This window comes from Myiozetetes cayanensis, unplaced genomic scaffold (assembly GCF_022539395.1).
Source record: "Myiozetetes cayanensis isolate MyiCay16 unplaced genomic scaffold, myiCay2020 scf5-8, whole genome shotgun sequence".
In the NCBI taxonomy this organism is placed as follows: domain Eukaryota; kingdom Metazoa; phylum Chordata; class Aves; order Passeriformes; family Tyrannidae; genus Myiozetetes; species Myiozetetes cayanensis.
The window spans coordinates 41,235,293-41,251,421 of NW_026087742.1; the positions used below are offsets into that span (position 1 = coordinate 41,235,293).

The following is a 16,129-nucleotide window of genomic DNA, read 5'->3' on the forward strand; positions in this document are numbered from 1 at the left end:
TTGGAAGAATGCAAGACAACCTAGGGCTCCCTCACTTTGTATTGATGCCATTTCTGCACCCTTTGTATGTGAATTTTAGACAAAGTAACTTGTATCTCCTTTTACTTAAAGCCACTTCTAGTAGTATGGGAGTCCATTTCAGTAAAACTTAATACCTAATCATTTGCAATACTTAAACTGTTTAAAACTCCCTGTATTATCAATCCAAGCTGTATGGATCTAATTAAAAAAACAAAACAAAACAACACTAAACCCAATTTAAATGAGCACATTACAATACTAAACTTGGAACTTTTCAGCATGGGAACAGCAACTCATTATGCAAAGGATATACAATTACAAGGAATTTGTATTTGTATACAAATAGGTCCAAGGGTAATTACAAAACCCCCTCACTGCAGTTTTCATGCACGCTAACTGCATTTTTGCTTATAATTTAACATTCAAAATGTTCTCCAGTTGGGGGGGAAGGGGGGAGGGAAAAAAAAGAATAGAAACACTGTAGATTCTTTTTATTTTGAAACTGACTGGAAAAAAAAAAATCAGACCTGAGAAGGATTTGCTTGCTCAGTGCTTTATTTCACAAAAGAATGAACATCTCGGCAAACATGTAGTATCATACTTTCCACATATCAGCAGAGCCCAGGCAGCAGCAAAATGTTACTGATCTCTATGCTTTATTGGATGTTAGAAGGAAAAAAAATTGAGCATAATGGTTAACTATAAATGTTTTCAGGCTGTTTTAATTAAAATAGATCTTATGCTGCCTCCTGTTGGTCATCTACAAACAGAAACATCTAGTTATACTCCACATTACAAACTGCAGTCAGCATATTCTACAGCCTATACCTTGCCTACTACCTAATACTAACCAGAGGAGGTAAACAGCTTTCTTCATGGAGTAATACCATAAATAAATCTGACTTGGTAAATCTACTGCATTTTGTGAATATAATAAATTTTTAACAGCAATAAACCGACTTACTAAAAATGTATTTTGAATATGGAAACCCAAAAGTTAGTATATAAATAATAATAATCAGGTCTGTGCAAACATAATCAACACCTGAATAACTGATATTTATTATAACAACTAAACCAGTGTGATAATATTATCAAAGTGCTAAATATTTTGATAGCATTCTTTAAAAATTAAGATTATCCAATATAATCATCACTGGATATTAAAATCCCACATACAATATATATTATCTCCATGTATATTATATTGGTCATGCTTATAATGTGTTCTGTGACATAAAATAGAATACTATTAGAAATGTTTTGGTTACATCATTTAAGTGCAAATAGTAATTATAACTTTACATGCAATTTGTTTTAAACATCTTACTCTATTTCAGTGAGAACACTGGTAATCATTAATCTAGTCATCAACTATTTTTTAAGGAAGGTACTTTTTCATAAAGTACTGTGAGCTTTGAAAAGTCACAAAAGATATAGAAAAACTCGCTTTGCACTGACTTTGTGACCTTTTTTAAATTGCGTAACAGCTGTGTAAAGTAGAATGAAAAATCTGATCCAGACCTACAGCAGTTACTCATGCAAATAATGCATATTTTTCTGTGTAGCTGACTTCACTGAGATTTCTTACATCTTCAGCAATCAATCAGAGGGTTTGGAACATAGTACTTTAATTCCACGAGAAAGCCTTATTTTTAACCACAATTTTCTAACACAGCTTCTTCTGCATTCAATTCTCCTATCAGATTTAATACTTTGTATGTGGAATTGTGGCACATGACCTTTTTTTTCCTTCTGTGAGATCTGTAGTACAGCCTTCCCTGCCTAACTGAAGAAAATCAGTCCTATTTCACAGTAACTTTTCTGTAAGCAATTATAGAAAGTAACTGACACTACTACACTATTTCCTGATCACTGAGTAAAAAAGCTCAACTCCATGTGAAATTCATGAATGATTGGTCAAACTGGGAACTGACATTAGTTCCTGTGCAAGTATAGCATAGAATATTAAAGAAGCATGTATATTTTCCCAATTAAGCTTCATTCAGTTTTCACTATCAACACTAATTTATCTTGTATGTCATTGCTCTGGTGTCCTATGCTAGAGCCTTATACATATAGCAAGTAGCTGGATGGAAGACTGCAAAAAAAAAACTGCTGTAAGGAAAAATTTTGGGGAAAGAGCATCACCTGAATTACTGACTCACTCACTCGCTGTTTACGTGATCCAGCAATTTGGTCATGACAGTGGCAATTAAAAAACCCTTGCAATTCTCTGGTCTCTTCCAATTTGCATAGCTATTTATACCCATGTACTATGGGCATAGTATGTTACTTTTGTCATTGCATAAACTGCATACTCACAATATTCAGGTATAAAACCAACACAAATAAATAAGCAAAAGAGAACTGGGCCTTGTATTCCGATGTGACAAGCTGCAATAATTAATGGTTAATGAAGTCTTTAAGCTATGCTGAGTAGCTTTTATTAATGCTAAAACTACTCTTTTCCTATGTGTCTTATTTTTCTCCTAGGGTTTCAGTAAGCAGGAATAGTATTCTTCCTCTCTCTACTCAATACTACTCAATACATTTGCTTTGTACTAATAAAAAGTAGTTGTGTTCCAATATAAAAATATTTGCATTTCCATAAGATGATTGTAGAGGTTACCTAGCTAATTGTAGTTACAATATGATTTGGAGACTCACTATGCAAAAAGCAAAATATATGTGGAAGTTGCCTGAAATATTGTAACAAGCAGCTATTTACTTCTACAGAACTGACACACATCTTAATACAAAGGAATTACAGAGTGGAAGGGTCCTTCTCTATTACTATGTTCTCCAAATCTGAATAATTTTAATTTACATACTTATGAAAATAGTTATAATGAATGTTATCTAAATTTATAAAGGTATCTGATAACGAATTATAGAGTCAATCACAGACTTCGGTTGTTTACTGTTTAAAGAGAAGTATGTTCTAGGCAATATTAAGCTTTAAGCATTAATATTGAGCTTGAGTTTTGCAAAAAGTATATGCAGTAGTGGTGTGATAATGAACTTAGCACAGTTGTCTCAAGTCATATGAAAGATGTTTCAGATGCCTCACTAAACTTGATTAATTTTTGAACTGCTTGGAAAAGGTGTGCTTAGATGTTTAGAACCATTCCTTCTGGTGTAGGACAACCTTACTGCTTACAAGATACTTATAAGGAACATAAGGGTTCTCAGTGTCTTATTCGAGTACCTGCTACAAAAAGAAAATTCTCAGGCTGTAAAAGATTACAAATGAATTTATGAAACCTAGCTAATTTCATTGTTCTCCTGTCAGAAAGAGGGTCCCCTTTGTAAGCATAAGATTGAATTTACTTCACAATGTATGCCTAGGCTAATATTAATACTAAAAGTCCATTACAATTTTAACATTATAAGAGATGACTACTGAAAGTTTATCAAGCAATATATTGTGTAGTGTTTACTGTGAAATGTTTTAACACTTAAAATGACCATGAAGTACAAGTGTTTTAATTCTTTAAACCACTACAGAAGATTTTTCACCTCAGAAACACTATTTACTTTAACTTTTAATACTGGGTGCATTTTTGTAACTTTGTATGACAAGATACAAACTTTTCCCATAGTTAACCAAAGCAACAACTACAATCTATTTTACAGCTTGCTGCTGTAAGCAGCCTGGTGACTGCTTAGTAGGTAGCACTGGAGACTTCAGAGATGGAAGACTTCTGTTAGAAAACATCCTGAAGGGTTTTTTCTTTAGTTAACAGCATGACTGAAACAAAGATATCACATGAATCATCCATCCTTAATAAATCTTGCCCACTCTGCAGTAGGCTTTTGAAGTTTACCTTGCTACAGGTAATGGGACGGAAACAGAAAATAAAGCTACTACTAAGGCACAAGGATGGAGAAAAACTGGTAAAACTGAAGAGCTGAAGTAAGATGATAGGAATTATCAGTCTCTTCAAGTTAGATACCTGGTTTTAATGCTGTGAAGGTCACTTTGGCTCTTGCCCTTGCTAAGGTCATTCTGATAAGATAAAGTTGACAATTAATTTCTCTTACAGGTTTATGAATATAAAAAATGTAAATAAAACATCAACTAATGTAGATTTCTTTTAAACTTCAGTTATATAGGGAAAATAGTATCACAATCAATTTTCTCATTTAGCTATTTGTCTTCTGGGACAACTGTGAATATTACAGAAATAATGGCACATATTACACAGTGAATTCCTCGTGACTATTCTTTTTTGACAAGTAACATAATTTTCAAAATTATTAATTAAAGAGTTGTATATAAAATTAATACTTTCTGTATAATAACTAACATGAATGACGTTATTGGGCTCTTCCAAAAGCAATCCTACAACATACAATTTAAACTGAAGATTTAAACAAACAGGTACATAATTCTCCATCTGTAAATGAATACTTAAAAATCTGTTCTAAAACTTGTGCATTTAAATAGATTCTGTTGACTCAGGAGTTTCAAAATTCTCCAGAGCAAATTGTCAGTACAGGTGACCAGGGGTCCCTATATTTATTAAACTGAATGACCTGACAGTAAAACTCAGTTAAGGCTCTTGGCATTGGTGAAACTTCTTCCCACTCAGACCTACTACTATGGTAGACTTGAACTTCATCTGTGATTTCTTCTGGAGCATAATCACCACCTAGTATATAAATTTTGTCTTCTGTCCCAACTGCCCCTGCATTAAAGCCAGCGCATTCAAAAGATCCTTCCCCTTTCCAAACACAGGTTTCTGGGCAAAAACTGTAGACCTTGTAAGTGGAGAGATCACATATGTACAATGTACAGTTCACTGGAACAGCTTTGATTAGAGTTGCATGGAAAAACTGCCCAAATTCTGCTACAAGCTCAGACCACTGATCAGTCATAGCATTATACTTAAAGAAACAGTCAAGAGATGGGTTAAAGGCATCAGTAATCTCTACTTCTGAGCCAAGGACATAAATTATGTTCTGACATGCACTAGCTTCTGGATAGTAGATACCTCTTGGTAATTGGCTAACAGATTTCCAGTCTTTGGAAAGAGGATTATAGGATTCCACATCCAAAAGACTTCGGGTTTCTTGAGCTCCTCTTGTCTTTCCACCTATAACAAAGAGCTGATTTAAGGTTACAACAGATGTGTGCATTGTCCTTGGTTTTTTCATAGCTGACACTATGGAGAATTCATTGCTGACTGGACAGTAGCACCAGGTTTGGTCAGTAGCATCATGAAATGGTTCAGCAATATGAAGTCTGACAGTCCTATAACAATTCCCCTTACATCCTCCAGTTATAAATATTTTCTCTCCGTAGCTAGATAAACTTGACCCTGGCAGATCAATCATGTGCGTGTGCGGTAGTTCCTTCCATTTATCTGTTTTGATGTTGTAGCAGAATGTATGTCTGTTTTCTCCATCTTCATCAGTTTTATGAACAAATATATATTTTTCTGTTGTTGAAGGACGTGCATCTGGAAACAGTCCACTGAAGTTTTGCACACTTTTAACTGCATCACTGATTATTACTGAGCAATTAGCACTCTTAAGTAAGTGTTCTTCAGAATGCAGAAAGTCCTGCAAAGTCTTTTCAGGTAACTGGTGTAGTCTCACTTTTTTAATCAAATTAGGCAGGTATTTCTGCCGTGTTTCTAAGTTGTGTTTGGTCCACTGGAGGACAGCTTTCAACACTGATTCTTCCTCAGGGACATTTAGCTCATCAGCCTCAAGACATTTTTGTAATATTTCAAAATTCATCTCCAAAAAATCACTTGATCTGAGCAGCAATGAAAAGTGGTGCTGTACAAAATCTAGAGCATGATCAAACAAGCGGATGGACCCATAACTTTCTGATAGAGAAAGCAACTGTAGGCAATTCACAAGATCAATACTTTTTATTAGAAAGTCACTGCAAGCTTTGGAAAGGAGTGAAACTTGAAGAAATGACGATAGCTGAAAGAGCATTTCCACATTATCATTTGTTATCTCTGTTTTTCCTGTGTAAGCGTAATCAAGAAAAGCTTTCACTGCCTTGGGTGATAGATTACTAATTGTAACATTGCCATCATCTCGTTCTTTCATATTAACTTCAAACATGGCTCTGTGAATAAAATATAGAAGATATACACACAAATTAAACAGTTGGCAAACAGCAGAGAACACCGATGTGAGAAGAAAGAGACAATCAGGTGTATAATAAGGTGGGCTGATCTAAAATAGGTCTAAAGTATGGAAGTTCTTATAAGAAAGTACAATGCATTTACTTGGTATGTTTGAAGAAGAAAGGAGTGGTGATAAGAACATATTCAGTGGTGGCTTAAAAAAATGATAGCTGCACCTGCATTTTGTATGGATTTTCACAGAGAGCAATGAAGTCTGCAGCTCTTGATATGAAAGAAAATGTGAAATTGTTCAGGACAGCACCAGTTTCAACAGCTTAGGAAAGAAAGCCTGATTTAAAAAATACAGAGTAAAAAAGGCCCGTGATTTAGGTCATGCACTGTGGTTGAATACATAAAATTAAGTGAAAAAAAGCCATCCAAATTGCAGGCTGAGCAAATGGCAGGATGGATGATGGGTGCATTCCTTGGAAATAAAAAGTATGTGAGTGGTGAATAAGGGCAAAAAACATGAGGCAACTTAATTCTTGCTTTAGAGTTGACAGATGTATGTGTACAGGCCAATGTCAGAAAAAAATGAGGTTTTCAGGTAGGATTGCATGACACAATGAAACTGTGCAGAAAGTAGATTGTGACTGAATACAAAGACAATTGAAATTGTGGAATGAATTATTGATCAGTAGATTTATGGAAATTTTATTACAACTTAAATATTGTTACATATTTAGAATAAAGTAGTTGAACTGTTTCACACAATCTAACATGGCAAGATAAAATAACTAAAGTTTTTCAAGAGGATAAATGCTGGCAACAGAAGAGTGCTGCAATATCCCTTGCCCTACCCTAAGCATCAGGGATAGCAATGGCTTCTGAATTTGACAAAAGCTGATAGTGGAGGAAGATTCAAATAAATTACCAGATACTAAGCATAGAATCTGGATTATTAATATATCATGGATAGTTCATATTAAAAAGAAAGTATTATAGTTCAGTTAAGTATTACAGTTCAGTTATACAATAAGTATCTCTATATAAGGGGATTTTTAAAATAGCATCCTTTTCTGAAGCCAAAGAGTGAAAAAAAATGTACTGTGTATAGCATCCTCTTTGGGAAGTAAACGTCTGGTAAAGCAGGAAGATGCCTGACTTCCTGAGCAAGAACATAAAATTACAGTAAGACACCCATGTCCCAAAGACCTTTTTGCATACTAAATGATGACCCTTAGAATCCTTTCCTCATTAAACCAAGAGCTATAATAGAAATCTCTAATTACAGAGTAATATAGTAACTGAACAATACCAGTAGGAGAGCAATCTAGGCAAAGGCCTTGACTCTGAAAGCTAACAAGGATCAAAATATTGCTGAATTTTGGGTTTACACAAGGAAACCAAAATTAAGAGAAGTCCAAAGGCCAAGGAAGACAAAAGGTGTTCTGTTTCAAATATATCTAGTGGACTTAAGTACTTTTTATTCCTTGAAGGTAAAAAATGGGCCTTGCAATTGAGGATAATTTATGAATCTGATGGCTGCTATTATCAACTCTTAGCAGCAGGGAGAGATCTTTCCTAGCAAATTTTCATCTGAAGAGCCTGTAGGTAGTGAAAAGGACACATAGGTTACCATGTGCATAACTTCAGTTCTAAAAATTACCACAGGAATCTATTTCATCCTAATATTTCTTTCTACTAGAGCATCTTTGTGCTGTCAAGCAGTAAAGAAATAAATGCAAATAGTTCTCTGTGTCAGAGTAAAAACCAAATGTGCTGCTACAGGGGAGAAATTGCTCATTTCACCTGATTTCTCCTTTTTTTTCTAGTAATTCTAAGCATATGTCTAGCTATCCTCTGTCAGATATGGCAGACTCCCATAGAACATGCGATATTCCAGGACATTTGAAAATAACACTTGTAACCTATGTACGGGCAACTGAATTGAGGTCATTAACTCGCTTCCAAGAGCCCATTCTTTCATTGTTAGAGTATTAGTTTTGTTTTATTTAACACTGTATTCAGAAACAGACTTTCAGTGTAGAATTTCAAGTTTGAGAATCACTAATAAAAAGGCTAGCAAGGTTCTTCATAAATTAATATCCTTAAGGCTGTTCCTTAAGAACATATAGCTTTAAGCACCAGAAGGAAGATCACAGATCCATTTCATGCTGAAAGGCTGAAATCTGTAGTTTAGAAAAAGTACATCTGTTTAAATACATCTGTCCTAATTAAAGACACTCTACAGACCAATCATTCACCTTAGACAAACAAAATGCAGTCCCATTCCTCAACTGTGTACAATTAATCCACAATTGCTCAATGGATGTATTTGTAATCAACCTGTTACGTTTCACTATATATGTGTCAAAGTACATAGACTGTCTAATACAAAGTAAAACAATATCCTTTCAGACCTTTAAGTACTGATACAGACAACAGGTAACTCTTAAATATACATTAACTTGTGTCAGTTCTACCCAAGAGCAGAACCACACACTTATAGTATGAAACTTGTATTTCAGAGTATGGACTGCTGTCTGAATTCACAGAATCCTCATGGCACTTTGGAAATACAAACAGATGCGTCTGGTGTATCCTTAAAATGATGTTTGAACGCTTGGCTCAAAACTCTGCACACGTATGTAAGTTGTGATGATTTTTTTTTCTTTTTTTTGTAATTATATTCCTTTCCTCCCACCCAGAGAACTTATGATCTATTTCCTGCAAACTCATGACAAACTTAGGTTTACCTGAAAAAATCACTGCATGCTGCCAGTACACAACGATGACAGGGAATTATTTCATCTTTCACAACAATTTTAAAATCAAAAAATATATTTTGTTCTCTGAACTTCTGTAGTACTTTTAGAATTTGTTGTCCATGACCTTCGGCCACTAAGGAATTGATTTTATTCTCAGGAACAGAAATCCCATTGCAAATAGGTCTGCTAATGTAATCCCGTTGATTGGCCATGTTTTCTTCAATCTATTCCTGAAATGGAAAAATAAATAATTGATTCTTCAGTCTTATTATTAAAAAACCAAGCAAAATCAATATACCATAAAACAAGCAAAAAAGTTCCCAGTGTTGAATTTAGTTTGTAAATCCTATGCACAGTTAGAAATCTGTGTTGTGACTTTTACTCTGAATTTCATAACAATATTTCTCCTTTGTAAAATATATACACACAGCACATTTCGAAAAGTAAAATATCTGCCACATGTCAAAGAACAAGTCTACAAATAATATCCACCTATAGGAATTTTTCCAGTAAAGTCCAGAGGAAGCAAGGAGTATGATTAATTTTGTAATGGTCATTTAAGAGAACGACTAGTCCTAGGTTTACCCTCAGAAAAACCCCAACTCTTACAATTTAATGTAAAATGAAGATGGAAAAAGAAAACTTTCTTACATATTTTAGATTCCAAAAGGCTCATCTTTCTACAGCTTGTAGTGGAAGGGAGACACAGGCTACTAGACTGCTTCCTAAGTGAATTCCCATGAGGCACTCTGGAGCTGAAATAACAGAATACAAATGGACACCAACAGCCTGGCCGAATCACAGGACTGCTGGGGCTTACAAAACAGGGTCACTTATTTTGGTGACAGTACACCTTTGAGTGTTTAGTCAACTGAAACTGATTTGGTCTTGCAGCTCTGGTTTTGCTAGGTAGCTGTATGTTTGCCCACCGTTAGCTTCATTTACAGTGGTATTAATTAACTGGCTTCAGAACCCGTTTAAACTTAAGATACTGCAATCTCCCTTTCAGCAGCCAAGGTTTTGGTTCTGGTGAAAATCCCCATCCTGAAGTGTATTTTTACTATGGTAAGTTGGCTTTTTTTTACAATGAAAATATTTTACTCGACTTTGTCAACATAAAGAAGCTTTAAACATGACTATTTTTATTTACACCTATTTAAAGAGCTATTTATACGTTGCAGATGCATAAACTGCCTTACTGCAAATCTGAGTAGAGGTTGCCTATTCTAAAGCTTAAAGAAACATTGTAAGCTAGCTACAAATAATGGCCCACCTGAATTGATAAGGGTATAAAAAATTCCAAGCCAAGTTCAGAAAACAGAAAAATACTGGGTTTGGCTTTTAATTTCATGAAAAGGCTTATCTGATAACATGATACATTCAGAGCATACTAAAGCATTGGACAGTCTTCTTCATGGGAGATACTTTCACAGCAAACTGATCTATACTTTATCTAGTCAGGTAGCTCCAACCACAAATAGACCTCCAGGTCTCCTGGAATAGAAGAGATCCAGTGATGTTGCTGCCAGCACTGGCACCCTTGCAGCAGGCATCTTCTCCTTCCCATTGCCAGACAATCTCACGTATTCACTCTTTCCATTCTAAGCCTGAGGAACTAGGAAAATACAGAAGAACAAGACCAGCATTTATTCTGATAATGTATGGCCTCATAAACCCTAACTTCAATAAATCATAAAGCTTTTTTATATGTCAGAATTCTCTAGAATACCCTTCTCTTATGAACTTAGAGGTCTGCTCCTCAAAAGACTGAATCTTTAAAAGCAGAGTTGTTTCAGTTACATTAGTTTCCTACATTTTAATGAAATGTTCTTAAAAAAGCTAGTGAATTTCAAAGTTTATTTGGCATCACGTAGAGTAACTTTTCTTCTAAACAAAACCTTTTCACAAAATTCTGGAACTGAAAATAGATAGTAGACATCTTTCTCCTTTTACATGTAATTTCTATAACAAGCTCCAATCTACAACTTTTTTTCTGTAGGTAAAATTTCCAATTTCAGTAATATTCATCTTTGTATAATGATCACGGCAACACCTACTGTCATCAAATCCATCTCTCCTATTTTAGGAAAAAAAAATCATATAATCACTTTCATAAGAGCAATCTAAGTTTCAGAAAGTTTTCTTTTACCACACTATTACCAGTACACTGGTAAAAGACCATCCCAGGATACTGGTGTCGAGACTGAAAACTTCTTAATTACATGATCAATTTATTAATGCTAACATATATTTGTTCTTCTGTTGAATTGTAATTTGACCTAATTTTCTGATGTATATTTCTTCACTCTTAATTATCAAAAGCAATATTATTGATATCTTCTCTCAACTTTCATTAGAATGAATAATTGCCAAATTTTCAAAGGTCCGTTTATAAGATTGAATTTTTGTTTTTCCGTCCTATTTCTTGCAGTTTTCTCTTCATCCACTCAGTTGGATCTTAATTTTTTTTCACTGATATCAGATTTGTTGTACAGCATTATAGTTAAGAACTCATCATTGTCTCACTACTCCAGTTTGCAGGTCATCTAGTGCACCCTAATTCAGATCTCTAATAGCAGTGTCTCATTGTTTTATTAAGAGCAAAATTCAGCAGTGTATCTTTAATATTTTTGTCCACCATTAAGTAACATAGTAATGAATACTGTGCTATGACTTAGCCTAATTCACCCTTGCCTCCATTGAGAAAATACATATTAAAAAAATTAAATTCTCATCTTTCTTGTAGCAAATTCCTGAGTTATTTGATAATTTTGGTACTAATTTACCCCTCTGTTAATGATTTTAGGGCCCTCCACACTATCTTAACAATTCAGCTAAAACTTGATATGTTAAACAAGGCCAACTAACATTTATAATTATTTCATATTTTCTTCTATAAAGCTATATTAATTAATCAATAGAGGGTTTTTTAATAAATATTTGATCAAGTTACTGACAACAAGAGTAGAAAACACAGGGGGTGCATACATATGTTGCATAGGTCTGTAGTTCAGGAAAGCTGGGCTACAAGCCTCCTTTTATTTGCTCTATTAACACCCACAGGATTCCAGTTTCAAAGCCTGTCTTTATGTGGTTTACCAAAACCCAAACTCCAGTAGATGGTCCATTAGAGTTGGGAACTCCTACTTTTGTTTCTTAGCTGTGTGCAGCAGAGCAACCAGCCTTCCAACATCTCCCATAACATGATACGTCAGACCCTGAGCACTGCTGCAGGTGACCCAATTATATACCACTTGACAAAGCTCCCCTGCTCACATCCTGGATGCTTACACATCTTACACTCACAAATGCCCCATTAGATATTAGCCTGGTTTTCTACAACAACAAACCCAAAGACAATCCAAAACAATTCCAAAAGTAAACTCCCTTAAAGTTTATATACTTGCCCTAAGAAGTCTAAATGTGCCAACGAAGCTGAGAATGGTGGAAGATGTACAATTAATTCTTAGTGAATAACGAAGGAAAATTTATTAAAAAAGGGAGAATGTGTGTAATAAGCATGGAGCACAAACACCCATGTAAGGGTACAGAAGGACACTGCAAAAGACTTAGACCAAACTGCTTGATCACTTTATAACAGTAAGATGAAAATATATATACAAATATATGTGACTTTTAAAAAGCCTAGGGGATGTTGTTTTGTGAAAGTACTGAGCATACATAAGTATCACATATAGCTAGGTCATCACCTTGTCAGAAAAACACGTTATGGCTGTGCCTGCCTGACAATAAACACTCCTAAAGGGACTGAAGCTCGACACTATTCCCAGCAGGAAGGAACCAAACTTACATGAGATGTGTAGCCACTTAGGAAGTACAAATAACATTCTGTGTGAAGCTGTTCTCTCCTCTACCAACACAGCTGGCAATAACAGCCTAAACTCAACCTTTGTTTGGTACTTTAGTATTTACAAACAACTGCAAAATAATCTATCTGCTTCATCTGAGAGCACAATAAAGCTGTGCTACAACACCCTTTCACCAATTAAAAAAAAATTAGTTCTTAATACTTCTTAGCAGGTAGTTTATGAGAAATAAATTGTTCTTCAATGGAACATTACATTCGTCACTTGGCCTTCTCCCATCTTGGATAGTATGTCTTAGTGGATAACAGGATTTTAAAAAAGAGGTAAGAGCTGATATTTTACACCACGATTTATGTACCTTTGGAGAAAGAAGACCAATGAAGAAATTGTATACATTTCTCTAGAGAAGTTTCATATTTTTTTTCATACAAAATTTAACTGGACAATAATTTATGTTTTGAAAAGGCCAAGGTCAGCATTTTAAAATCTAATATTAAAAATAAGTATTATATTATTAAGTCTACTATATACCCATTAAGATGATTTGCTATTTTCACTCCTTATCCATTCAAAAGGGGAGAAATTAATAATTTGTTAAGAAGTTTAAAAGACATTGCTCTGCACTACACATCTAATTTAACATTCACCAAGGTGAGTATGAGTGGAACAGATATCTGATGGAGTTGGTGACACTTCTAATTGCTGACTAAAAAGACAGAAGTGGTTTAAAATGTAACTAAACTATAAATACTGAGTAAAAAGTTCTGTATTTCTATATTGTATTAATGTTTTGATTGTTATTGACTTGCCTAAGATTGAAAACACTAAGAGAATTCCAGGTTCTAGTCTGGAAATTTCAATGCAACTGAGCCTCACAGCTTCTTCATAAATAACTGAACTTCAGTGAAAAATCATATTCAGTCAATCATCTTTAGACAATCAGAAAAAATGCATGTGACATTCTGAGACATTTAATCCACAAAAGTGGCATTTATCAATAATACATATTGAGATAGTATTCTCACACTGAGAGGTGACACAGAGACTTCAAAGCTTTGTGTTTAGAAGTGATTTTAAAAAAACCCAACATGGAAAAAAAGCCAGCATGATATCAATAGGAAGGAATGAAATTCCATTGATCCCTGGAAGCATTCCAGAAGTGGGATATTCCCACTGTGCAGGCAGTGATCGTTAAACGCATGTCCTCTCACAAACACATGAATCCATTAAGATAAAGCAAGAACTAAAAGTGACTGGATTTCATCCTAAAGCTAAGTTCCTCAAAGTCATCAAGTTCCTTTGCAAAGTATTTTCTTAGCTAAAAAAGATCAAGAACCGTAATTTTAATTTCCAGGAAAAAAACCCTGTAATTAAAATGCCATGCTGTACTTCTAATTCTGGCAAAAATAATGACTGCAAATTCCAGAAAAGAAAATCACTGCTTTTAATGGCTTCTGTAGTCTGTCACTTTTGTATGTGATTAAAATATGTTTTTTCCAAAACATACATGCCACATTGAGCATACAGTAATTTAGCATAGCTTATTATCATGTTTTACTTATAATAAAAATGTTGGGTTATATTCATTACATCAATAATTTTATTACATATTATACAATGCATCTTGAGCTTCAGTTTGCACTTACACATGAAGTCCTATTTTGAAAGAAAATCAATAAATCCGCTAGTGAAAAAACTTGCTATATGTTTAAATCTCTCCAAGTAGACAGCAGGGACAAGTCAAACCTATTAATCGATCCTGCAGGGTTTTCTGGAACTGGGTAAGATTCATGTTCCATTAGTAGTATCACCTACTATCAGTAACTAAATGTAGATACAGCCACAATTTCCTCTTCAAAGCGTGCAGAATACAATGCTTGAAATGTAAGATACAGTTTGATAGTAGTGAATAGCATTTTCCTGGATTTTTTTTTTGACTGTGTTAAATCCTTTTTTGCTGTCACTTAACTTTGGATACTATAGATTATGCTATCAATTGCTTCACTAAGTCATGAAGAAAAATGGGAATAATATTTTGAAATACGATAATTACACTACTGATTTCCTGATGAAACATATTTGTACTCAAAATCGCTACTTCTGTGTTTAAAATATTTTGCAAAGAGCAACATATACTCAGTTATAACTATGACATATTTTAGGCAGAAAGACCTTCTGGCCTGTGTAGAAACAGCACTTTTCCCCCAGGACCAGGGAGCTGTGAATGTTAAACAACAGCAACAAGAAAAGAAGGATTCTAAGAAACATCCTCAATAATATAATTTTCAATACTTTTGCATCATTTGTACATGGTCAGTACAGAATGGTCGAAGCATAAATATTTCTAAAGGCAAGCAATAAGAAGAAGGGTTATAAATTTTCAAAGAGGCCCTAAATTTTTCACCATGGCCCAACTTCAGAACCAAAGAGCAAACAAATTTATTACCTTTTCAGTATTTACATATGGCCTGTAATTGAGGGCACGTAGGTACCCAGTTCTGACAACAATTAAGAGATCTTAGCACCTCACTGAGCACAGGATACAAGAGGCTTTTGTTGGGACAGATCTTTTGAAGCCAGAACCCAACCAGAGTGATGCTGCGCGATGCATCTGCTGTGGGAGGACAATCGGGCAAGAATAGGCAGTGAAGCCAGGGCAGGCAGAGGCCACCCCGCTGCGACCGCTCTGCCACGGTCCGGGACGGCTCTCCAGCAGGATGGATACACTGACGGCAACACCTCAGCCGGATGCGCCGATGGCAGCGATGGGACAGTGGGGACATCACCTGCCATTGACCGGTCCACGGTGCCACCAAGAACCAACAGCCCCCCCGTCCCCCACGGCATAAACGCGTCCCTGCATCGCGCAGAGCCGGGTGCAGCCAGAAGCTAAAGGGCAGCTACGTTCCCTCTACCCCGGCCGGGACGCCGGGGTTACGGGCCATCCCCGTTCCCCTCAGCCCCGGCCGCCATCAGCGCCGCCCCGCCCGCCGGCGGAGTCAGCGCCGCCACCGCGCATGCCCGGGCCGCCCGCGCGTGCGCCCCGCGGCGGCTCCGTTCATTCTAAGGGAGGACTAATCCCAGCAGGGCGGGCGGGATGCGGGGAAGGGAGGCTTCCCTGCGCTCACAGCGCGACCGCGGGGCCCGGCCGAGGGGTGTGGCAGCCTCCGGCGCTGCCACTGCTCCGCAGCCAGCCAAGCGCCAGTACCCCCTGAGCGCTCTCTCCGAGCAGCGCGCACCCACCTGCAGTCAACACCCGTAGCTCACCGACCGCTCTGGCCCACCCTCCGCAGCAGCCACGCCGGCAGATTGGAGCCTTCTGGTGTCACTCTCTCGCTCCTTGCGCTCCGAATGGCCTCGCCGGCCGTCAGTCCCGGGCAGAGCCCACCCATCTCCGCCAGCTGGTTCCTCTCTG

At 36.3% G+C, this 16,129-nt stretch overlaps 1 protein-coding gene across 4 annotated transcripts; it reads right to left on the reverse strand.

Moving 5' to 3' along the window:
* Nucleotides 1–558: 558 nt before the first annotated feature.
* On the reverse strand, nt 559–16,112 carry KBTBD3 (kelch repeat and BTB domain containing 3). 4 transcript variants are annotated; one of them, XM_050332584.1, is made up of 4 exons: nt 15,958–16,072; nt 10,371–10,502; nt 8,876–9,117; nt 559–6,115 (listed from the first exon to the last, which is right to left on the reverse strand). In XM_050332584.1, the coding sequence occupies exons 3-4, from the start codon at nt 9,097–9,099 to the stop codon at nt 4,495–4,497; spliced, it is 1,845 nt and encodes a 614-aa protein (XP_050188541.1). In that variant the 5' UTR covers nt 9,100–9,117; nt 10,371–10,502; nt 15,958–16,072; the 3' UTR covers nt 559–4,494. The 4 variants fall into 4 exon arrangements, with proteins under 4 accessions (XP_050188541.1, XP_050188538.1, XP_050188539.1 ...); XM_050332581.1 differs by lacking the exon at nt 10,371–10,502 and having other exon boundaries at nt 15,958–16,112; XM_050332582.1 differs by lacking the exons at nt 10,371–10,502; nt 15,958–16,072 and adding an exon at nt 10,161–10,336.
* Nucleotides 16,113–16,129: the final 17 nt, after the last annotated feature.

Coding starts and splice junctions, on each gene's coding strand:
- KBTBD3 (XM_050332581.1), bottom strand. CDS start 9,099: ATGGCCAATCAACGGGATTACATTAGCAGACCTATTTGCAATGGGATT. Junction 6,116..8,875: donor GCATGCAGTGATTTTTTCAG/GTAAACCTAAGT, acceptor TTTTATTCACAG/AGCCATGTTTGAAGTTAATA.